Source organism: Phytophthora cinnamomi (assembly GCF_018691715.1).
Source record: "Phytophthora cinnamomi strain GKB4 chromosome Unknown Contig38, whole genome shotgun sequence".
Taxonomy (NCBI): Eukaryota; Oomycota; class Peronosporomycetes; order Peronosporales; family Peronosporaceae; genus Phytophthora; species Phytophthora cinnamomi.
The window spans coordinates 1,243,623-1,268,231 of NW_027150971.1; the positions used below are offsets into that span (position 1 = coordinate 1,243,623).

Consider the following 24,609-nt stretch of genomic DNA (forward strand, 5'->3'; position numbering starts at 1 on the left):
CCCTGAAAATCACCATGGACACTGACGAATACAAAACCTCATGATTTTGCCACATCAAAATAGTAGCAACCACAATTCAATGAAAGGCGACCACAAGAATTTGCGAGCAATCATCCCATACCGTTGTGTCGGAACCATTTACAATTTCACCCAATCTAAGATCTTTATTTGAATGGTTTTATCCAATTGCATATCAATATCTGTCGTCTGAAATCACATAATAACTGGTCCAGCTCGCTCTCAAATTTGCTGCTGCAAGCGCTCCCCCTCCACCAAAGCAAAACTACATTGTCTACAACATCACTCGCTACACGCCGCAATGCCCTCCTCTCACTCCTGGAACCTGCTCTGCAGCGACGTCTCCACTGAAGATGCTGCATTACTGCTCCAAGGAATGAAGACTTGGAAGACGATCAAGAGCCAAATCATGTCGTGCACGACTTGCAGCAGCGCCGCACCGCACTCAATGCGCTACAAGATTCTGCGTTGTGCGTGCGAGCACTGCAGAGATGCCGTCGCCTACATACCCTGCCCATGGCGGCTGAAAGTGTTTGTCTGCCTGGAGACTGACAGCGTTGACGTGTACGAGCTGGGCGACCACCATTCTCGGGCCCGAACTCCGTCAAAATCTTGCATCACGCCAAGACAGCGTGGCTTCATCGAGGAGCTCGCCCGTGAAAATGAGGCGAGGCCGATGAAACCTTGATCGCCCAGGGGTGTTTTGTATAGCGTAGCCCAGGGAAATACTGGGAGTCGACAGAAGAAGAATAAAATCCAGAGTGCCGCAAAGCAAACCCTGAATTTCACCCTCCCTTGTTTGGCGTGAGTACCTTGCGTAATCCCTGTCGGCTCGTTTATCTTCGACGGAACGGCACTTCACCGGAGTTGTAAATGTAGCCTTTGAAGAAGCGCTGAGGTGCACGTCTGATCCAGAACGCGTCCTCGATGCTGAAGGCAACCCAGAATTTCAGATCACCCGAACCCAGAATATCACGAATTCAGGATCCAGGATGTCACTTCCACTCTGGGTGAAGCTTGGAACTCAGAAGGCACCTTACCCAAGTGCTCTCTTAGTCCGATAACCAACAAATACAGAGTATACAACACTACAACTAGCCGTCACTTATTCTTTTGGACCCTCGGACGGTGGGTCACTCACACACTAGGCTCACTCGAGTCTGAAATCCAGGCGCCTAGCTCGCCTGAATACTCGCCAATACGCGCACCACCCTCAATTAAGAGGGAAAATACAATCACTATCAGTTAACCTTCCCGTCACACGCAGCAGTCAATACAATATCCTGGAGGCGACTACTTAGCACTCCAGAACACAATCGGGAACATGAAATGGGCTACCACGAGCACAGCAAGTGACCCAACTAGGATATGAAATAGATGGATCACCCCAGGAAGCACAAGGCGTCTCTGGTCACCACCTAACTGGACTTAGAGTAGGTGGAGCTCACACAGACGACTCGTCCTTGTAGTCGATGTGCCCTTAATGTCCCGCGGTAGTAGTCTCGGGTCCTCCGGATTTCCGTCGGCAGGCTTGGCCGAAGTCACTTGCGCGTTACAGGGAAAATTGAACTCTGTTTTGGTTATCGACTACACTATCACTTCTCTCTTCTGCACTCTTCTTCGGGCAAATGTCTTCGGTTCACTATGCTTCGGGTCGAATATCTTGGCTTCAGTATACCTTGGGTTCAGAGGTCCTGACTAGTGACGACTTCGTCGTCGCACCTTCGTCGTGGGTTAACAAATGACTTGGTTTCACCATGCAGCGAGTCCGTTGTCTTGGTTACAGTATAGTGTGAGCACTCTCCTTCTTCTCTTCGAAAAAGTCGAGTCGACAGGTCTTAGTGGATTCTCGACTGTTCTTCAAGCCACACATCACTTGATTGCAAACTGGCCTCAAACTGGCTCCAAACTTGCTTCGCATTCACACTCAGGATTCCACTTGGTATCTTGGGTGATTCTTGGAATCTTGGCGTAACTTGGTGAATCTTGGCGTAACTTGGTGAATCTTGGCGTAACTTGGTGAATCTTGGCGTAACTTGGTGAATCTTGGATGTCGGCTTGGGAGATACTTGGTTTTAGTATAGGGCGTCTGGATTCACGGTCCAATCCCAGGATTCCATCTTGAAATCCTGGGGCACTTGTCTTCACACAAGTGAATCTTGGGTTTCCGTGGTGCACTCTGGGTGCAAACTCTTCTTCATCACAGACTAGCGTGTATCTCCACAAACATCAACTTGTACGGCTTCCAGCGCGTGATCATGGTGGTGGTAGTGGGTGTTTCTTGGTACTTGATCCTTCTTGTCGCTCTGGACCACAGCAAGACGAGGTGTACTCTGGGATACGTTCTCCAGAGACACTTTCCGCTAGCCTTTAGGCACTCGTCGTAAGGGAAAGTCCGGTGGCTGGACTGAATGCACTTGTTGAATCGTGGGTGTGCACGCCCAGGATTCCACACTTCCAGCCGGTTGGGCCCATCTGCGGTCAGGCGCGGGATTCCTTCCACAAGAACACGCCCCATCCCTGTCGCCACTCATGTCACACGGGTACGGCCGCACCGCATCCTCTCTCTCCACCAATCACAACTCAATATAGACTCCAAGTCAAACCAGTGACGGTTCGTCGTCAGCGAAAATCTGGGGCCGCTATGTGTCAAAAACCTGATGCCGCAGCGCATTCGACATGCTTTGGGTCGCAAGTTTGGCATTCAGCCTGCTGTGCTTCCTAGCTTGCGTACGGTGCAAACCATTATGCATCACTTTCGTCGAACGCGCATGGGTGGCAACGACAAATGCAAGGCAATCGCAGAAGCGGTGCGAGTCGCACCATTTAGTGGACGTGAAGCTGAGCACGACCCCTTCACGTTCTCTAATGAGTACGACGAGTCGGGCGTGTCCGACGTAGGAAACAGCTCGGACAACCGGCCGTTTCTGGTAGGTATGACCACAAAAGCACTGCTCCGCAACGCTGCACGAGATCCGAGTACCTTTATCTTGCATCGGGACGCCACGTTCAAGTTGAACAGCGTCGGGTACCCGGTGCTTGTGTGTGGTATTACGGACGCCTCCCGGACTTTTCACCTCGTGGCGCTGTTCACTACGTCCCAGCTTTAACAAGGCCACTTTGCTGCCGCTCTCGTTGCATTGCGACGCATGTTTGCACGCGTTACTGGTCAAGAGCTGCTAGTGAATTACGTGCTTGGCGATGCCGACAAGGCGCAGTACAATGCATTTGCCAGTGTCTTCGCTGACAGCTCATTTACCTATCTTATGTGCTTCTGTCACATAGTTGCGAAGCTACGTGAGAGAACACGTGGGCTGAGCTCGGAGCTCTCGGCGCTGGTCTACAAAGGCGTCTACGACTTGCACTTCTCTCGGAGCGAGGCAGAGTTTGTCGAGCGTAAGCAGAAGATGATGAATGATTGGGCTGCTCATGCGGATCTTGCTTCCATCACCGCGTACTTGACGACGCAGTGGCTCAATGGCACATTTGCAAACGGGCAGTGCCACCTCACACCTCCCGGATACGCCACCACCAACAACCTGGTCGAGCAATTCAACCGAGCACTCAAGCGTGATTACACGCACCACCGCCAACTGAAGATGGGGCATCTGATTGCTCAACTTCTTGCGTGCTGTGGTCACCGCTCGATGGCGTTGCCTCGATATATGATTGGCCCCACCTGCGCGACAACGCTGAAAACGCGTACGAGAGGTCTTCGCCGTCGTGGTCTGCTCACTGAGAACGTCATCACCCGCTCAAGCATCGACTTCCTCCTCGGTGATGCCGATCCTGACCTTGTCCACGTGTACGAAGTGCTTCCTGTGAGGACTTTTGTGCCTGAGCTCAATCACGCCAGAGAAATTATGGCGATATCCGCTGAGTTCGGTGTCCACTACGCACGCATGGAGATTGAGGGCCAACCACGCGCTGGTTGGCCTGTCGATCTGCGCACTGCATACTGCCCCTGTCGTTACCATTTTAAAATGGGATACTACTGCCACTTATTGTTCGCGCAGCAGTCTAGAAGCGTAGTGGATGAAGCTGGCGAGGAAATCCTGGTTAACAGGAAGCGCACGAAAAACGTTGGCCGTCCGCCGAACGCTGGCCAGGCGCTACAGCGTCTTTAGAGCTCAAGCGATGTAGCTGCAGTTACAGCCACCAATAAAAGCAACACCACCTTGCAGTGGTCATAGTTCTTCATTTTTCTAACAACGTCTGTACCTGCAGCACACATACAGCACAACTCGTTACACTTCAGCACAAATAATAGCAGTCACACCAATGCTTTACGTACTCAGAGCCACTCACAACATCTCCACGAACGGGGCGAGGCGCGTTGCAGGCCACCGACGACACGCTGTCCCCGCCCCCGCGCCTTGTCTCCCCCTCCCGATGACGCGACGATTCTTAAATGAGGAGGGGGAGTGCAAAATTTAGTTAGACCTAACCTGAGCTGCTGGGACCAGACAGGACGACCGTCTCTGTCCTGGTGCTGTGCTAGATCTCGTGGTGTTTGTCAGGGATTCTTTTGTGTTTTTGATATTTTCTCGGGAGGGGCTATCGCGTTTCGCCAATCGATACAGCCGGAAAGCCGCTCGCTGAGCGTGTGTCACCAAGTTCCCATCGCCAACCGAATCTTCACCGTCCCAGCTGGATCGCCGCTACTCAACGTTATCGTTCATTGCGTGCTCTTCGTTGCGACCTCCGTCCTACGGTTTACCGTTTGGATTCAGCTTGAGTCCTGTACCCGAGTCTGGTCTGGCTAGGAGCGTGATTGGCAGAGCCTGCTGTTTGGGTCCGAGGAGTAATTTCCCCGCCTTCAGATCACAGGAATAACATCTGCCTCTGCACATTTATCTTTAGCCGAGAACCGGATCCGCGTTGGCCAGAGCTACTGTTCCGTCGCTGTCCGTCGTGATCTGCTTATGCCCAAGCGTAAGCAGTCGGATTATCCGTTTTGTCACTCCGTCGTCGATCTCTTCACAAAACCGAGTTCGGTCGTTCCGCCGTATCTCTCCGTAGTACCTTCGCGTACTCTGTCAATCAGCAGTTCCGCTACGTAAAGGCGCTTTGCAACTCGATTTCTAACGCCGCAAATTCAACTGCCCGCTACATCCTACAGGAAATGTCCAACCTGTTACTGCAGAAACTCGGAGAAACCTCGGAACTCATTTCTACGTACCTGGATCGACAGATCGTGAGATACGCGGTCGAACGTGCAAACAAGCGTCGTCGCCTCAATTAGTGGATGTCCAAGAGAAGTTCCGACGAAGCCTTCGATTACCTGGGCGTAGAAGAGACTCAACTGCTGCCTGAGCAAAGCGTAAACAATTTTTGGTTGCTGCAAACCAGAATGGCTTGTCAAGTGGCATGGACTACCTGGCCATGAATCCACGTGGGAGCGCAAGAAGGACATTAAGCATGTGTCGCACTGGAAGGTTCTCGTAAACGATTTCAAGAACCGCCAACGAGAAGTCAAGTCCGGGAGGATGTAGCGACGCACCAGCGTCGTGACCCTCGGCCAGGACGCTGAGGCGTCGGGTGCTACTCATTCTATTTTCTACCACGAAGTTACCGTACAGGCACGCGCCTGGGCACATCTAGCTTTTATGTTTGGACGAACAGAATTCAGGAGTGCACGACTTCTACATTCATTCTTTCATTTGGAATTCCTATACACGGTTCAAGTAAGACCTCGGACTGGTTCTGCTGAACCGCGGTCCTTGCCTACCTTCAAGATTCAACTTCAAGGACTACAGAGAATCTAGTATAGTGAAACGCATATGATTACACAGTTTGACAAGGAAGTACCTCCTTGAGGTAGCCCATAGCCGACAAACAACCGTCGTCTATCCAGTGTCCGCTAAACTCGTCCAGAAACAGTAGTACCGGAGTCTCTATGTCGCGTTTAGCTGCAAAATAAAAACGTAGAAAATCAATGGTCCAACGATTTGACGTCCCTGTTAACTAACAGGCTTCACGAGTCTTGCCTTCGGCTTGTGCCACAGGTACACACTAGAGAACTTTAGTTTCCAGAGCTATCTTGTGTTTTTGAGCTATTTTGGTATTGCTCCAAAATTAAACTCCTTGGGGTTAAGTATTGGACTATCTGTCTGTATTTTATCCGTAATTTATTTCCAAATTATCTAGATTTTATGTAGCAGCAACTCGAGAAACTAGGGTTCTCTACTGATGTGCTTTGTATGGAGCTGTGCGTTAGCTAGATCCTTGTAGAACTTGTCCAGCGTTTCCTCCATACTGTGGTCTTCAACGTACAGCACAACATCCAGCAGATACTAGTGCGTTGGCACGAAGCGTTTGTAGGATATAGACTTCCTGCCGCCGTTTTTCGTGCGCTTCAGTCTACACTTGCCCATTTGGAAGTGATTTCAATGCAAGCTTGATAGATGTCATAATATTTGCGTTCAGTCCAATTACCGCACTTCGTTGTCCATCAAGTTGTGTCGGATATGACAATAAAAAATGGAGAAAATGAATGCTTGAATTTGATCGACTGATTTATTTTAATAATGACACCGTATTAAAATACTTTCTCGGAGATGGCATTTTGCTGGATATGACATTTTCTAAACGGTATTTGCACAGAATAAACGGCGTACTGAATTTAACATATTCTGTACGATACAGAATAGATGCCGGGGTTGAAAGGGTTAATACAGTGGTGGATAAAAGCTGCGGATAAAAGGGTATTAAACTGAGTAGCACTAAACCGTTTTATGTAGACTTTGGAGGACCCATTATTGTACTGGCCATAATAGTTGATACCAGGAATTATAACCGAGCCACCTTCTGAACCATTGCTCGGCTGATATTAGTTGAAGAAGGGTGAAACTACCAGCAAACTACTGCCAAGCGTCTCCTCTTGAGGTTGTAGTGGGTTACCTTGCCATACGATCTCTGCGAGAATGACCAGGAAAAAAAGGTTCTAAGTTGCACATCTATTACTATTTCTCGCCGGGCTATGAGTCGTCTTCTGCGTCGACTTGGCTATTGATACATTGAAGGGGAGAGCCGTCATTACCTTGCAGACTCGGTCCAGAATGTTGCTTACAGAGCAACTTATTTGCAGCGCAAGATTGCTAATCGCAAACGTAACAACAATCCTATCAAGCCTGATGTATATCTAGACGAATCTTACGTCAACGTTAATCACGTTCGCGGTACAACGTGGCTCAGCGCAGATAGAAAACGATATGATGCCTGCGGTAAAGGGACTCGGCAATGCATTTTGTTTTGATTTTAATTGATACTGTTCAAACTAACTTAAAACTATAATAGAATATGTATGATTGGACCTGATATTCTACACCTTTTCAACTTCAAAGTGGCAAACTCCAAGTTCAAAACGTCAAAATGTAAGTTCAAAACGACACAAAATAAAAAAGAGCCGACGCCACACTTTATATTGCGTTACCTATTGGCCTACAGGCATGTCCTTCAGCTGTATAGCATCTGCATGGAACTTGATGGTATGCAGCGCGCACCTGTGGCAAAGACCCGGGGTAATAGCTTCTTCCAATAGCAGGTCCGCCGCCAGCAGCAAGTACTGCTCCCGGTGCTCCTTGATGGTGCGATGTGGAGGGACTTCGAGGATAGCTTGGCGGTGCGGGCCAAAAATCGCTTGACCATCGCCTTGAAGGTCGAGAAGCAATTCTCGATCGGGTTTAACATGGGCGAGTATGGCCCTAGGCGCAGCAGCTTGGTCTCCGAGAACGCCTCCTCCTTGAAGACGTCTTCGACGTTGGTATAACAGGGGGCGTTATCCGCAACAATAACGACGTCATGAAGCGGGGTCGTGAGGGAGATGTGACGAAGAAGGCGCCGCATGAACTCATTGCATTTATCGGAGGTGAACGAGCCAAAGCGCCTCTCTGAGTACGCGAGGCCGTTCTTAGAGATGCACGCAATCACGTGAATGTTGGAGCCCTTACTTGCCGTGTTCTTGTCAACCGCGCGCTTGCCTTTTAGGCTCCGGCAGCGGCGACGAGAACACCACAGGTTGAAGTTAGTCTCATCAACATAGAAAATAGTCTTACCTGCAGCCTTGTAGGCCAGGAGGTTGACGACGTAGTCGCGCCGAAGGAGCTTGTTGCGCTCAAGGTTCCGGTAATTGTTGTCGCGGTGGGTCTGCTTCACGGTGTATGTTCTGCCGTCGATGTGATGCTTGACCGTCTGGCGCGACACCTTCAACGAAAACCGCGCTTCAAGCGCGTCTACCATCTCGTCGAGCGTCAGGTAGCAGATCCCATCTAGGAGAGAGATCAAATAGTCGATGTGCGCGTCATCGATCTTAGCGTTGCGCCTGCCGCCCCGTGGCTTTCTCGGAGACGCGGCCCACGCATCGCACTCCTGCGCAGCAGCGATCCAGCGGTACGCAGTGCGTCAGTTCACGTCGTTGTTGGCAGCAACGCCGAGCCAGTCTTGTCCGGCTCTGGCGGCGCGCAGCACGCGCTTGATGGTGGCGTCGTCGTACAGCATTGAGCTTGGTGACGGAGAGGCTTGAAGTGGTGAGGATATCGCGCTGAAAAATGGGAAATGGGCTGGAGGGACGCGAAGAAAGCGTTGGTGTTGCTGCTGTCCAGTAGTTTTGGCGCGAGTTCTTGCCGCTAAGAAAAACCTTACTAAATTATACCCCTTCATAATTGCTCACACAATATTATCAGTTTTATCAGTGTGTGTCGTTTTGAACTTACATTTTGACGTATTGAACTTTTAATTTGCCACTTTGAAGTTGAAAAGGTGTATATAGACAGGGGAATGCAGTGCTGGGACATTTCGTGGAGGAGTCATTCGAAAAATGGGTCGCTAGCTGAAAAGGTAGTGAGGGTGATTATCATGGAAATTTCGATGCACCCCAAACTTTGGAGCGGCTGAGAGAGGTTTTTCAACTGTCTATATCTCAAACACGATGCCGAATTGGCCAAATCTGACCGCAAAATCGGATTCTACGGGTGAACATTACCCTTATATCTACCTGTTGTATCAGGAAAGTCACCATCTTCCTTGTGTAAATTAGGGGTAAAGTTAGGTATCAACTATTATGGCCAGTACAACATTGGATATAAAAATAGTCCGCTGGGTTACGACAAAAATGACAGTACCAACCACCAAAATTCACTGCTTTCAAATGTGACGCCTGCCCGTCCTCCATTCATACAATCCCGATCGAGCGAGGATGGAGGCGTTGACTGCTGCGTGCGAGGCGCTGCACGCGCCGCCCACAAGCCCCGAGGCCGAGCGCCGCCGCGCCGAGGCGGAGGCCGTGCTGGAGCACTTCAAGCGCAGCCCCAGTGCGCTGGCGGACGCCATGGCGCTGCTGCGCGACGGCCAGACGCCGCAGGTGGTGCAGTTCCACTGCGTGGCCACCATCCGCGAGGTGACGCTGCAGCGCTGGCCGCTGCTGGCGCTGGCGGACAAGTCGCAGGCGCTGGACTTCCTCATGCAGCTGCTGCTGGAGCGCGGCGCCGCGCTGCCGAGGTTCGTGGCGGCCTCGGCGCTGCAGACGGCTGTGCTGCTGGTCAAGCGCGGCTGGCTGGACCGCCTCGAGTCGGAGCGGGCGGCCGTGCTGCAGCAGATGGGCGTCATGCTGCAGCCGGGCAACGCCATCGCCCACCGCCTTCTGGCGGCCAAGTGGCTGCTGGCGTTCGTCACGGAGTTCTCGTCCGCCTCGAGGGCCAGCAACATGATGCAGCCCGTGGAGTTCCACACCAAGTCTCGCCGCACGCTCGAGAAGAGCGGCGGGCTCAAAAACATTGTGGCACTGGCAGTGCCGCTGCTGGAAGACTCGATCCGCAGCACGACCACGGCCTGCGGAGATGCAGGCGCGGCGGGCAACGTGCCCGCGGAACAGCTGGAGCTGCTGGATGCGGCGTTCCAGCTTTGTGTCGAGCTGCTCAACTGGCAGTTCGAAGATCCGCGCGCGGGCAATTTGACGTGGAGCTTGAGCGCGTCGGCGAACGATGATGACAGTGGAAACCGACCGGTGTTGACCCCGCAGGCTTCGTGGAGACCGGTCCTGGTGCGACCGGATCTGATCCACTCGGCTTTCAACACGTACGCGTTCTTCCGCAATGTGGCGGCGAAAAACGAGACCCTGCTGCATTTGGCAAGGCAGTTTCTCATCCAGCTAGCATCTCTGCAAGGTCCGATCTTCGAGCGCAAGACGGAGCAGGTGCAGTTCTTGGGTGAAATCTTCCGTGGTGTTGTCACGGTCGTGCACAACCCGTTCTTGGATCTGCTTGCGCAGAGTGATTTCACGGGCTACGAACTAGCCACGCGCGAGTTGATCGACTGCTGCCAGCTACTTTTCCGACTTGTGAATAACATCGGCCTTGAGGCGCTGCTACAGGCTAACTCTGGGCAACTCTTCTCTTCGTTTGTCGAGGAGCTAGCATCCCTGACCAGCAAGCTGCTGCACTCAGTTCTAGACCGCATCCAGCGACATCTACGTGAACGCCCCAACGAGGCTATCGACGAACTTTGGGAGCTCGAGGGTGTTGACATTCTGCTGGATGCGTGGGTAACTCTCATCAACGACCAACAACTGCTAGACGTCGGTGTGTCTGGTTCCTCCAAGCCAGAAGCGGAACAAGCTTTAGCACTTCTGAGTAAGGCCTCAGCACCAGTGCTAGAGCTTTATCTTCAGGTGCAGTTGGAATTGTGTGCGGTGGAGGCCCTAGCAGAGCAGGATGAAGAGGAGGACGTAGAAGACAATGCTGCGAGTAGTGCACGCGAGCAGTATGAACTCGCCGCGGCGCTTGCTAGGCTGAACTCGTCGGCATCGGCATCTTTGCTCGTTTCGCTTGTGCAGTCGCTGATGACTAGCGTGCAGCAGGAATTAGCCAAACTTCAAGGTCGTGATGAGATGACTCCGGTGCTCTCACAACTTTTTGAGAAGCTCCACTTTGTTATTCTCTTTGTGGGTCTCTTCCTTGCGGACGATTTTGAAGGTGAACGCCCAGGTATTCCGAACCGTATTCACGTCACTCTTCGTGGTGTTACCACAGCCGAGGATTCCCCCGTGATCAGCCTCATCATGTTGCTTATTAGCCATGTGCTGGAGTTCGAGGCATCCCGACTTGCGCAAAACCCAACGAGCGATTGTGTCAGTCCATTTGTCTCCGAAGAATTGCTGAAAACGATCACGCGGCTGTGTGCCACGTACTTGACACCGGACGTTCTTGTCGACGCTAGTGAAGTAGCGCCGGCACTACTGCAAGTTTTTGGTTTCCAGAATGAAGGGCGTGCTGGCGAGCTGCTGAATTTCTTGGTTCAAAAAGCCACACTATATTTGCTTCACTGGCCCACCCAACCCGTGGTCATGGAAAATCTGATCGAGTTCTTGTTGGTGCTCTCCAACACCAAAGCCATTAACCCCGTCCTAAGCTCACAGATGTGGCAGTCACTAGTCCAAGCCAATGCTTCAGCTGGGTCGTTTATGGCTGCGTCTACCGCTGGAAACGAGGCTGCACTCAATGGTGCAGTTGCCAGAATCCCCGCAAATCTTCGAGGCCAGTTGACGGAGGCCTTGTGCCGAGCTGGAATGGCGTCGACGGATCAAAACATGCGAGTAGCTCACTTTCAGGCTGTCAGCCACCCGGTTGAGCAGCGGCTGAAACAGCTCATCGCGCTGCCAAACTTTGAGTCCAAGCAAACAGCAAATGACGTGCGCGTGCAAGAGGAATTGACGTTGCTCGTCGAGATGTACTCAGGTATCGCACGTTCGGCTGAATCGACCAGTCATGCGCCTATCACAACGTTTTGCCTGCCTGCACTGCCTGTGATTGTCAAGATTTTTCAGATCTTTCAGGGTGACTCGCAAATTGTGAACCTCATCCTCAACTTCTTCTGCCTCATGGTAGAAGCGCAGTTGTGCTATCTTTCTCCTCACGACGCACTGATCGTGTACACTGCAAGCGACGAACTCATCCGCGCTTATTGCCACCACAATTTGGGCAAAAAGAGCATGCTGGGTGGTGTCGAAGAAGAGAACTACGCTGACTTGTTGGCATTGCTTACTCTGTTGTCACACCTCGTGTCGAAGGACTTCATCGACTTTTCGGAAGACGCAACAACTGAGCAGGAGCAAGCCGACGCTACCCGTGCTTCAAGCGTCGTGGCTGACGTGGTGTTTTCGGGTCTACGCCAAGTTATCCCGCTTATGACCGAGCAGTTGCTGACTTACCCCAGCCTCAGCAAGCAGTACTTTACGTTGGTGTCGTACATGGTGGAAGTGTACGCGGAGAAGCTTATTACATTGCCGAGTGAACTTTTCCAGATGCTGCTCCACTCACTGTTGGTTGGTATGCGTCACGTATCGGTGGATGTGGTGCGCAACAGCTTCCAGGCGCTTGGCGAGCTTGCTAGCTACCACTGGAAGGCGCAGCGGGGCCAGAAACCAGGGCTCGAGGCTCACCGTCAGCAGCACCCCGATATGTTCATGGCATTCCTGCGCGTTATCTTCCGTATGGCACTTTTTGAAGATTTTAACCCCGTCATCCTGGATGCGTGTGCGGGTACTCTCTACCCACTCATTTTGATTGAGCAAGGACGCTACTCCGCGTTGGCCGAGGAGATTAGTCACGAGCAGAGCAGTATGGATGCTTTAAGCCAGCAACGGTTGTCTGCAGCGTTTGCCGAGCTTATCGGGTTTTTGTCACCTGCAGACATCGCCACGGGCACAGCTACAACTCGTAAGATGCGCATGCAGTTCAAGACGAACCTGTATGCCTTCGTAGCTGAAGTGCGAGGCTTCCTTCAGGTCAAATAAACAAATAGACGATTTTCTTGGAAAGCAATCCGCCGACTGTTGTGTATTAAAATCTATGCTGCCTGGACATTTATGGCAACGAAGTCAAAGGTGTCCATACTGTTGTTACCCATCCCGAATTCCTTAGGTGTGACAGCTGAATCATCGGCCTCAAGCAACTTCGTAGTAAGCGCGTGTTCATCACCAATCGCTGCCTTGAACTTTCGGCGTAGTCTTTGTCTGCGAGCAACTCGAGGAGCTTCGAGCCTTTGTCCCAGCTTGCGACAGCGACAACCACTGGAACCGCTTAAGCTAGTTCCAGTATTAGTACTTGCTCGTACGAACTCTTCAGACAGGCTGAATGGCTTGGACCCTGTAGGATTGTTGTGAACGCTACTGTGGTCTTCTGAAAACGAGCATGTGGCAGATTCACGAAACGGTGTGCTTGGTGACGAACCAAATCGTTCCCGTTGTCGCTCGAGATCATCATCGAGGGGACTGTTTTCGTCACTTATGCTGATTGCCACCGACGTCTTGCAGTTATCTAAAGGCTGGCACAGTCGAATGTTGTCCTCGTCAAAGAAGTACTGGAGTGACGTGTTTTCAAAACTGTAGTCGTGCTTCTTGTGGTGCAATAGGCCTGCATCCATGAAAGCATTCCCCAGTCTAACGGCTTCACATGGACTATGCACAAACTTCATGTCTTGGAGCCGAGCAACAATTAGCTCACCAGTAAATACGTCAGTATTCCCTCGGCGCGCCTTATACACAGAGGAGCTCGTATCGTTGGTGAGTTCGGGGAGAAGTTCGTTCGCAAAGACTGCTAGTAGTTCCTCTTGGACGCGTTCTAATGCCGTGACAATTTCCTGGGCACTTGGGCGCGACCGAGCGCTGGGTTGCCAAGCTGCTTCGATTATTTCACGCAGACCTGAGTGGATCTCTCCATTTCCAACCTCCACTTTGAGCTGCGGACGCTTCCCTTCCACCACGGAAGCAAAAATCTGCAAGTGGTTGCTCTTGAGCTCGGGAAATTTCTCAGTGCCTGGGTGTAGTACATCCCACATAGTCATAGCCAACGCGTAAACATCAGCAGCTTCTCCATAAGATGCAAGCCCTGCCTTGCCATTGATAATCTCCGGTGCCATGTAGTCCACTGTACCTTTCACGGTCATCTTTGGGAAGGAAGTCATCATCGACTGAATTTCTGTAGCCACGGGGGAGCTTGCAAACGCAGCATAGTCGGTCAAATAGTCAGGTATGGCAGAATTTTGCGGACTGGAAGCGGGAATAGCCTTATTCGACCGCGCCAGACTACGTGACTCTCCAAAATCTGTAAGTTTGACCGTTCCACGAACGTCTACCAGGAAATTCTCCGGTTTAATATCTCGATGGAGGAACGGTGGGGAGAAGCTGTGCAAATACGCCACTGCACGAGCAGCGTCCAGCATGTAGCACACATTTAACAGCATCTGCCGCCGATTGTGAAAGCGCGATACATTTTCAGAAAACCTAGCTCGTGCAGTACAAGTCACATCAGACAACGTTCCTTGACATAGTTCCGAAACCAAACAGATTGTTGGAGGGTAGATACACATGCCGTAAAATGTTACAATGTTAGGGTGCTTCAAGGCTCCGCATAGGGCAGCTTCTTGGGAAAACTCAGCCACTGTTTCATCACTGAACAGAGTCGGAGTGTAGACTTTGACTGCCACAGGATTGACGGCATCCAACAATCCACTGAAAACGACTGCGCTAGCTCCTGTACCAATCTTTCTCTGAAGTTGTAGCTGTGCAAAGTCAATGATCAGCTTACGATGCATTTCTATGAGCACATGCAAACCCTGAGAGGATATCCGTTCATCGAGACTATGTCTTTGACGAAAAAGCGTTTGTAACTCCACCGCACGTTGGCCCAAACCTCTCCAAAACTCCGTGTCAGCTTTCAAAACTCGCCAAACCACTAGGGGGGACATGACAGCCCACAATACAGTAGCGTAAGTGAGAGCGAATCCAACATTACTCGACCCGATGTGGAAGCAAAACTCACTGCAAAAATGTAGAGCCGAGTAAGTGAAAATAAAGAGGCAGTACTCGCGCAACGTACGCTTGCTAGCTCGAGCCGGAGGCCTCACGAACACATAGGCGAAGAAGGCCAGCACGAATGCGCGCGCAGCAGACATTATCATGAAGGCGAGGTTTGGTCGACTTGGTTCCACGTATGCCGTTGACAATATTTCCACCGGGAGCGTGTACAAAGCCAAAATCAATGTGATCGCCACAGAGCGTCGGAGTGCCGGGATTGAAACACTCTTCTGCAGCAAGAACACCATGACAAGCCCAAACACAAACAATCGCATGCTGTAGAAGATTTCCAATAGTACATCTGAGAACTTGCCACGTAACCACTCTAACGTCACGAAAAGCGCCATAACCACAGAGTACACGCCAACAAAACTTGCGAGTAGCCACAAGAGGGGTGCAAAGGCCGGTAGCAGAACTTTTCTAGCAGCATTGGAATCCCCTGTAAGCGCGATGTGTCGGTTCCGCCGCAGGTATATCGCAAGAGCGAGGCACATGGTGAACAGGAAGAGATACTCCACCAATATCATGATCTGCACCACGTAAAGCCTATCAATGAACCACTGACTTTCTTCCAAGTCTTCAACCGATGCCGCGAGCATCGGAGTCGCGCCTCCAAACTCTCGGGACAGCTCCTCGGCAAACGTGAACGCCATGCTTGCACCACAGCAGGTTTCAAACTACCAGGGTCAGCTCTAGTCGCGCTCCGGTCCTGATCTTCAGCGACAAAAAAGTAGAAAATAAGTGAACGAAGAGGCACACTCCGTTTCTTCGTAACAGTCCGCAGTTTCCAAGTGCTGGCGCACGCCAAACTCCACAATGAACCGGAATGTGGTCCAACCCCCAGTCTTTCAGCATCCGGAGTCGTGATCTGCCTCTGCTTCTGCGAAAAAGTTGGTGCCAACCAACTCGTCCGGTAGATACGTCTGGTCTTTAACCTCTTCTGCCGTGTAGTGGGGATTGTACTTGTACTCTTTCCCATACCCCAACTCCTTCATCAGCTTCGTGGGAGCGTTTCGCAAGTGCAGGGGAACGTCCGGCAACGCGCCATTATCCCACTCCTTGATCGATTGTTTTGCTCGTTTGTAGGCTGCATAAACCTCTATCGACTTTGGGGCACGAGCCAGCATTGTGGCTACGTGAGCAAGCACAACGTCGCATTCCGGCATGCCGATGAAATGTGCTGCTTGATAAGCCGCCACGGCCATGGGGAGCAATTCGGGCGCGGCAAGCCCGACATCTTCACTTGCGATCCGAATGAGCCGTCGCGCCACATAGAGCGGGTTTTCGCCACCTTCAAGCATTCGGGCTAACCAGTAAAGCGTAGCGTTCTCATCGCTGCCACGTACGGACTTGTGCAGCGCACTGATGCAGTCGTAGTGCATGTCTGCATTGCGATCGTAGAAAAGCGTTTGTCGGTGCGCGAAACAATGCTGAACATGAGTAGCAGATACCCGGAGTATATGCTTCTCGGTATCCATGGGCGCAGTTTGAAGTGCCATCTCGAGGCAGTTCAGCGCAACTCGGGCGTCACCTGCGCACTGTTTGGCTAGGTACTCGATAGCAGCATCGTCCGCCTCAATGCTGACTTCCGAGCCATCCTCTCCTTGGCTAGCCGTGCCACCATTCGTTTTCGTGTCATCTTCCTGCTTTTGCGTCAGCGACCGCACACCGCCTGCTGCATGGTCCCGCAGAGCGCGTCGAAGAATCTTCTCGATAGACTCTGGTGTGTGCTTCTTGAGCGTGTACACACGACAGCGACTCAGCAGTGCGTTGTTTACCTCAAACGACGGGTTCTCCGTCGTAGCCCCGATCAGCGTGATGGTGCCGTCTTCCACAGGCGGCAAAAAGAAATCCTGCCATCACAAGCAATTACAGTAAAGGTCAGCATCAATGTCTAAAAGGATAATGCTGCACACCACGCACCTGCTGGCTCTTGTTAAAGCGATGGATCTCGTCGACAAAGACGATGGTTCGTCGACGGAACATTTTCTTTTCCCCTCGTGCTCTGTCCACCGCGTCCTTCATGTCCCCCGCTTTGGACGTCGCCCCGGATAAGCTGATGAACTTGCAGCCCGTCTTCTTGGATATCACGTGGGCCAGGGTCGTCTTACCACATCCCGGGGGTCTGCAGCACCAAAACCCCACACATCAGCACTTTTACTATCTCTACATCATTGTTCATCACTTTACCCCCATAGAATCATATTGGGCACTCGGTCGGCCTGAATGAGCGTGGCCAGCAGCTTGCCGGGGCCCAGGAGCTCCTCCTGGCCCACCAGATCGTCCAGGTCTTTGGGTCTCATCCGCTCCGCCAATGGCACAGCGGAGACGTCCTCGGGTGTCGACCGTTTGCGCTTCTTTTGGGCAGAAGGCGACGGTGACGGGGTGGACCCATTATTCTGACTCGGGGGTAAACTTGACGGGCTCCGATTGGGCGTTCTAGAGCTCATGGGCGACTTGGGCTTGGCTGCCGGGGACGGCGAACGGAAGAGCGGCGTCTTGGGCTGCTCCTGCTTGGCCAGACAGGCCTCCACGTGCAGCATGAGGTTCTCGGCGCGCACATGCCGCGAGCAGATCGGGCACTCGGTCGTCGCCATCGGCAGTATCTGCTAAAAATATCACAAATGAACTCAAACCAGCCAATGACAGATTTCTTATTCATATATTCCACCAATCACATGCATTGGCGGGAAGGAGGACCATTCTCCCGCCAAATCTACTCAATTTTTGTGCAGGAGGACACTGGCAGGTCCTGCGTCGTCGAACTCGTCCAGCAGATGGCGATCTTGGGTCGAAGTTAGGTCCTCCTCCTGCAGCAGATTGGCCGTCAGGATGTTGTCCTCCGGGATGGCACGGTACTTTCGGCGGAACCGGTGCCGCGCCGGTTTGCGGATGTTGGGGCGCTCCCCGAGCTTCCGGCACGCGCACTCCTCGGCCTCGTTGGTGGCGTTGCTGGCGGCGTCCACGAACGCCGTGTCGCTGTCGTCTTGGGGCGAATCTGAAGCAGTGTGGGCGTCCCATTCGCCCCGCTTCGAGTCCTTCATGGAAGTTGAAGTTGTTGAAGTTGTCGCCAATGGCGGGGTCGGATCCGACTGCTGGTGTTGCCGCTGCAAGCCCTTGAACCAACCGGGCGACTGCACCAATTGAGAGGGAAGAGGGGCTCCCAGCGTGGACCCTGGACGTCGAGTGGAGTTGTTGTTGCTGCCAACGCCGCTTTTGATGGTGGGACCGTCGAGCACTACGAACGGCTGGCAGAAGTTGATGTTGTCTTCGTCGAAGTAGTACAAGTCCTCGCTGCTTTTGAACGGCTGCGCGTGCTTGAGGTGGTGCAGGAAGCCAGCGTTCATGAACATGTTGCCCAGGCGGATACCTTCTCCGACGGAGGCAACGGCCTCAATGTCTTGCATCTTTCGGGTCGCGAACTCGCCGGAGAAGCTCTTGGACATGTTGCCGGTCCCACCACTCTTCAGCATGGTCGAATCGTTCTCGATCTCCTCGCAGAGTTCGAAAGCGAACACCGAACAAACTTCTTCCTGGATGCGTTCAAGAGCCAAGACGATCTTCTGGGCCGACGGACGCATGCGGGCGTCTACGTGCCACGAACTTGTAATGAGTTCCGCTAGACCAGCATGCAGCTGGCTGTCTAGCTCAGGACGTGAGCCGGCAATGACGGACTCGAGAACACGCAGGTGATTGTTGTTCGTACCAGGGTATTTTTCGGCACCGGGGTTCAGGATATCCCACATCGTGATGGCCAGCGAGTACACGTCGGCAGATTCACCATAGGAGGCGACACCGGCACGCCCGTTGATGATCTCGGGAGCCATGTAGTCGACGGTGCCTTTCACTGTCATTTCAGGCGTTGCTTTCCGTGCAGCCGACGATAACTGTATCGGTGCAGTCCTAGTGCCAGGAGTGTGGGGAGGAGTCAGTGGGATTGCTCTCACGCCTTGCGTGCTGCTGGTTGTGGACGTTGAGTCCGGATACTCTTGATAGTGTTCAGCATCAATAGTAGAGCTGCTCGAAGTCGCTGCAATGCCTCCTCCGACAGCAGTCACAGAAGAAGGTACCATTCCGGCGTTTTTGGCGTCATTCAGACTGCTGACCTCCCATGTGATGTTGGCTTTCGGAAGACTGCGCGACTCGCCGAAGTCTGTGAGCTTGACATTTCCTTCGACATCCACCAAAAAGTTGCTCGGCTTAATATCACGGTGAACGAAGGCCGGAGAAAAGCTGTGCAGATAAGCTACAGCTCGCGCAGCATCGATCATGTAGCCCAAATTCAGCAAGAATTGTTGACGCCGAGGCTGCAGCTGTCGTCGTGCCAGCGCCAGCACAACCACATCAAGACTACCCACGCACAGCTCGGAAACCAAGCAGATTGTCGGTGGTGAAACGCACATGCCGAAGAACTTGACGATGTTTGGGTGATTCAGCGCACCACAAAGAGCAGCTTCGTGCGAAAACTCGGCTACGGTGTCTTCAGTCACACTCGACGGTGTGTACACTTTAATCGCAACCGGCGTCTTTGAGTGTAGCAAACCATTGTAAACCACAGCTGTTGACCCCACTCCGATGCGTTGCTTGATGGCAAGCACAGAAAAATCGATGATGTACTTGCGGTGCATCTCGATCAACACATGAAGTCCTTGCGATGACACGCGTTCGTGAATGTTTCCTTTGCGAAAGAGTGCTTGAAGACCAACTGCACGTTGTCCGAGACCACGCCAGTGCTCCGTGTCAGCTTTCAGCAGTCGCCAAACGAAAAATGGGCACAGCGATCCCCACAACACGTGAGCGTAGATCAACGCGAAACCGAGGTGCACGTTATTCTGGTTGAATGCAGCATGGTAGGCGAACTCAAGGATTTGGTACACCATTGCGAAGGCGCAAAACTCGCGCAATGTCCGCTTGCTGGCTCGCGCTGGAGGTCGCACAGCCACATAAATGTATAGCAGGAAGAGAAGCAGGCGAGCGATAGCCACTATCCAGTAGTTTGCACTCGAGTTTTCGTCGTCTCCGTTGACCGTCGAGTACCAGACGAATGGTAGTGTGTAGCACGCGAGAAACCCGGTGATGACAATGGAACGCACCAGCGCCGGCAGCGATACACTCTTTTGCAGCATGAAAATCAACGCCAACTCCAGTACAAAGTGACGCCCAGCACTCAACGCCTCCGCGGCGACAATTTCGGTACTTGCAGCATAATTTTTTGCAATCAGCGCGATCATGAAGTAGAGCGCGTACAAACCCGTAGCGACGCACAAGATCCACAGCAGAGGTTCAAACGCTGGCAGCAGCGTCTTGCGTGAAGCTTCCGTGTCACCCTTCAGTGCAACGTGGCGGTTGTGCCGCATGTAGACGATTAACGCCCCTGACAGCGCGCACATGGAGCCGTAGCTCACCAGCAGCACCACCATCAGAACCACGAGCTGTCCTTGGACATAATCCGATAGTCCATCGCCACCCTGGGTCGGGAGCGGAATCGTGGTGCTACTCAGCCCAAAAACTGACTCCGTCTTCGCGATATTTTCCAGAACGCGAGGGACCGACTCGCGCAGACTTGGCACTGCGTGATCCAATAGTCCTTTCATCGTGTTTCAAGATGCAAGTACTGGTCGGAACTCTGTGCCGTGCTCGTGAGTGGGTAAAACTGATTATGAAGCCTCAAGCCAGGTAACAAAGTCAGCAAAAGAGTTGGGGCGGGAGGAGTAGATTGACTACGGAAACACAAGACGGTTGCATTTGCACGTGTGCTAATGCGGAAGCTAGAAAACCGTGGTGGAAAAAATATTCTTCCTTGGTTTTCTCCATAATAAGGCAAAAGTACTCCTGAAAAGACCCCATCACGGCCGTTAGAAGGTCTGAACACTAACGCTGTAGCCGGTTCTACCCATGTTAAACAAACCTTGTAATATTCCAAGCATCCCGCCTGCTGTGCTGTGATTATTCTATCGAGTGAATAGCTAGGATTGTACCCCGCCCTTCAGCGAGAAACGGTAGCTAAAGCCGGTTCTAGCAGTTAGAAGCAATTTACACCGCAACCAGCCACTGTTTGTCATACGCCTGGAAACAAAGCACGCCAGCTGCACACGAATGCAGCGCTGCTGTCGATGTTGCCAACGCATCAGTTGCTCACTTCAACTTGCTCTTCAGGCCATGGTGGCTGCAGTACCGGGTACAGTGCTCAACGCGCTGTAGTTGTTCACGTGAAGAATGTCACTTTCCTGGGTGGATTCTTCCTCAACCAGCAAAGCGGTCGTAAGGATGTTACTTTCAACGGTTGACTCGGGTGCAGCTTGGTACTGTCGCCGGCGATGGAATCGTGAAGACTTGCTGCCGACGAGATGCTGGCCTAGTTGGCGACACTGACACGGTGCATCACTTCGTGTTCGGACGAAGCTGAATGAGGTGCGGGTTTGGCCGCCATGGGAACCACGAGATAGCATGGGGATACTTGACTCGTGTAAGCTCATTGAGCTACTTCGATGGAGTTGACTCTCCAGACGAGTCGGCAAACTGAGCTGCGCTTCGTCTAGGTCGAAGTAGTACAACGATGTCGAGCTGTTATCGAAACTTTTGGAATGGTTAATGTGATGAAGCACGTTTGAATCCATCATTGCGTTGCCCATGCGAATCCCTTCCGCTGGGCTCCGTATAAGTCGATAGTCAATCATTCGGTCAACGATGAACGCTCCCGGAAAAGTACGTGTTTGATGAAGGTCTGCTGATCGCACACTCGATCCGCTCGTTTTCGGGGATGGGGGATGTTCATACAGAGCGCTCATTAAATCGAGCACCAGACGTGCACTCAATTCGTCTTGGACGTCCTCCAGAGCGCTGACAATTTGCGTTGCAGAAGGCCGGAGACCGGGATCTTGTTGCCATGAACGTTCGATGATACCACGTAGTCTCGGAGGCGTGTTATTGTCCAGCCTGGGGCGGACACCGCGCAAGACCATTTCGAGCACCTGTGCGTGGTCATTATGAGCTTGCGGAAACTTGTCGACAGTGGGGTACAGGATATCCCACATCGTCACCGCGAGTGAATACACGTCGGCAGCCTCACCGTAAAATACTAGCTCTCCCTTGCCGTTGACGACCTCAGGCGCAAGATACTCTGCTGAGTTCCTCTCCATATGAGTATTCCACGGTGAGTCGACGTGCGAAAGTGTTGTAGTCAGCGGATAATAGATAGCAGTCTTCATCGCACACTGTTTATCTTCTAGAACGGGTACCTTCGGTTTTGGTGCCAGCGTCTTACCTTCCAGCTTGGATACACTCCGTGACTCACCAAAGTCAGAAAGCTGTACATTGCATTCCGAATCCACAAGGAAGTTTGATGGTTTGATATCCCGATGGACAAATGGAGGCGAAAAGCTGTGGAGGTAAGCAACAGCACGGGCAGCATCTAGCATGTACCCCACACTAATGAGAAGCTGTTGTCGAGCAGATCGAGGATTTTGCCGCCGAGCCTGATCCTGCAGAGTGTCGGCCAGATTACCTTGACAAAGTTGAAACACTAAGCAGATCGTTGGAGGAGCGACGCACATTCCGTGAAACTTGACAATGTTTGGGTGATTTAAGACACTGCACATGGCTGCTTCGTGCGAAAACGCAGCCACGACATTCTCCGAACAGCTTGTTGGTGCGTATGCCTTGACAGCTACATGAGTTTTAGTCTTCAGCGTTCCTTGGAAAACAGTCGAAGTCGACCCGACTCCGAGCTGCCGAACCAGCTCCAAATACGCAAAATCGATCACACACTTCCGGTTCATTTCGATTAGAAGATGGAGACCTTCAGATGAAACACGCTCACTTAAACCATTCTCCCGCTGGAACAAATCTTGCAGAGCACACGCTCGCTGTCCTATGCCCCGCCAGTATTCTGTATCAGCCTTGAGAACGCGCCAGACAACTAATGGACAGAATGCGATCCATACCAGCATCACGTAGACGACGATTTGGCTATCTGCACCCGCAGTCTTCGGGTTCAGTATTAAGATCATGAGCAGCACAGTCAACAGGAAATACGCGATGGTGACAAAACACAATTCACGGATGATGCGCTTTGTGGCTCGGCTGGGAGGGCTTACAGAAGCATACACGAACGGAAGCATGAGCAGACTGCGTACGAATTGAAGCCCGACCGTGAAGCTATTCTGTTGCTCTGGTTTCCCGAACTTTGTCACCGCCCAAACGTACACAACAGTGTAGTACGAGAGAGCCAACGATATCACCACCGATCTTTTGACGGCAGGGAACGAGAGACTTTTCTGGAACATCAACACCAGCACGATCACGAACATGAACATATTTCCAGAGTAGAAAGTTTCCAGTATAATCGGAGACACGAACACGTCAAAGTAGCCCGTTGCCAGTGTCACCACTAGGAAAACGATGTACCCGCCGTTAACGATGCTCAGCACGAACAGCACAGGTTCGTACGCCGGCAAGATAACCTTTCTCGCTGCCGCTGCATCGCCCTTTAGAGCCCCTGCTCGATTCACCCGAAGGTGCCAAATCAGCCCCACGCAAAGCAGCCAAATGGTCACGAAACCAGCCAGAATGAACACCAGCGTCACGCGCATGCGTTGAGCCCCTTTGTCCAGGGATTCGTGACCACCGGATGCAGACGCTGCTGACTCAGCCAGAAGACGCTCCGCAGCGCTCATCCTGGAAGAAATTGGCGTGGGTCCGTTGAGTGTGAGCTTCGTGTCGACTTGAGAAATGCCTCAAACAGGACGACGGGGTGCGGTGCGAGATTCCAGGAAGGCGACAAGCGTTTCACCTGGCGCCACCGGCTCCGCGGCTGCAACGACACCGATGAGTGGAAGACACGTCTTCTAACATGAAGCCGCAGCCCCAACAGCGATAGCTGGAGTTTAGGTGGGGCGCAACTCGAGGTGCTGGCTTTCTCGAAACAGCTCAGTGTATTCACCACCAGAGGACAGGCGACTCGGTATGACGGCGGCCTGAAAGGCCGAAGGAGCCAGCCGACACTGAAGCGAATGCAGCGAACGTGAGCGCTATTGAAGGTTTATCGTCCTCCGTTTTTCCACAATAAAGAGTAGAGAGTCTTCTTACCACTTCACGAGGCTGTCTTGTACTGTCAGCGCAGCCCTCCCAAGTGACTCCACCGAAGGTCAAACGCAACGTTCAATGAAGCGTCGAGACATGAGCATTGTATAACCACGCATCGCAACTTGGTCGGGAAGAGTCCGGTTGTCAGCTGGATGGGACTGGTTTGCACTCGCCGGCCATGGCCCGTATCCTTGGACAATTGAGCATCGTGAGGTGTTGGAATCGCAAAAAAATGCAGAAGGGAAGCCGGACGATGGCTGGCGACCACGGTTCCCGTGATTCCAAGTACAGCTGTGGCCGAATAGGAACCACCAAAAGGTGATCACGGAGACGCTCATCTTGTCGTCGCTCGCGAGACTGTCTTGACGCCTTTGTACACACAAGTGAGCTGGAAGAGTTGTTTGCAGGCGTCCCATCCCAGCTGCGGAGCGTACATTCGGAGCCCGCGCGAGTCGCGATGGCGTGCTGTTGGACACCACGACCGATTTGCCATTACATGTATTAATTAATACTCCGGTAGGCAATTGCTGCGAATCGCCGAGAGTCTTGGTGAGACCGTCGCAGAGGAGGATTCTTGTGATATCTCAGCAGGAGCTGGCTGGGTTTGGATATTATGGCTTGATACCCGCCTCGCTCAGGCTAGCTGAAGCCCCGAG

General features: G+C 52.4%; 5 protein-coding genes across 6 annotated transcripts; 1 reads left to right on the plus strand and 4 right to left on the minus strand.

Annotated features, from left to right (window-relative positions):
- Positions 1-7,665: 7,665 nt before the first annotated feature.
- On the minus strand, positions 7,666-8,517 carry IUM83_03376 (Replication protein A 70 kDa DNA-binding subunit; the record flags this gene model as incomplete). The annotated part of the gene is made up of 2 exons (XM_067927374.1): positions 7,666-8,388; positions 8,449-8,517. Coding segments are annotated over 2 exons (792 nt in total), but the record flags the coding sequence as incomplete, so codon positions are not given.
- A 697-nt stretch (positions 8,518-9,214) lies between these two features.
- IUM83_03377 (putative exportin-4) lies at positions 9,215-12,808 on the plus strand (the record flags this gene model as incomplete). The annotated part of the gene is made up of 1 exon (XM_067927375.1): positions 9,215-12,808. One exon carries the CDS (start codon positions 9,215-9,217, stop codon positions 12,806-12,808), a length of 3,594 nt encoding a protein of 1,197 aa, XP_067791708.1.
- A 1,731-nt stretch (positions 12,809-14,539) lies between these two features.
- IUM83_03378 (TKL/DRK protein kinase) lies at positions 14,540-15,522 on the minus strand (the record flags this gene model as incomplete). Of its 2 annotated transcripts, none has more annotated exons than XM_067927377.1 (3): positions 14,540-14,574; positions 14,694-14,747; positions 14,892-15,522. In XM_067927377.1, the coding sequence occupies 3 exons, from the start codon at positions 15,520-15,522 to the stop codon at positions 14,540-14,542; spliced, it is 720 nt and encodes a 239-aa protein (XP_067791762.1). The 2 variants fall into 2 exon arrangements, with proteins under 2 accessions (XP_067791762.1, XP_067791761.1); XM_067927376.1 differs by having other exon boundaries at positions 14,835-15,522.
- A 195-nt stretch (positions 15,523-15,717) lies between these two features.
- Positions 15,718-17,466, minus strand: IUM83_03379 (ATPase WRNIP1; the record flags this gene model as incomplete). Its single annotated transcript, XM_067927378.1, has 3 exons — positions 15,718-16,722; positions 16,793-16,994; positions 17,060-17,466. The coding sequence occupies 3 exons, from the start codon at positions 17,464-17,466 to the stop codon at positions 15,718-15,720; spliced, it is 1,614 nt and encodes a 537-aa protein (XP_067791913.1).
- Positions 17,467-17,589: 123 nt separating this feature from the next.
- On the minus strand, positions 17,590-20,463 carry IUM83_03380 (TKL/DRK protein kinase; the record flags this gene model as incomplete). Its single annotated transcript, XM_067927379.1, has 1 exon — positions 17,590-20,463. One exon carries the CDS (start codon positions 20,461-20,463, stop codon positions 17,590-17,592), a length of 2,874 nt encoding a protein of 957 aa, XP_067791725.1.
- Positions 20,464-24,609: the final 4,146 nt, after the last annotated feature.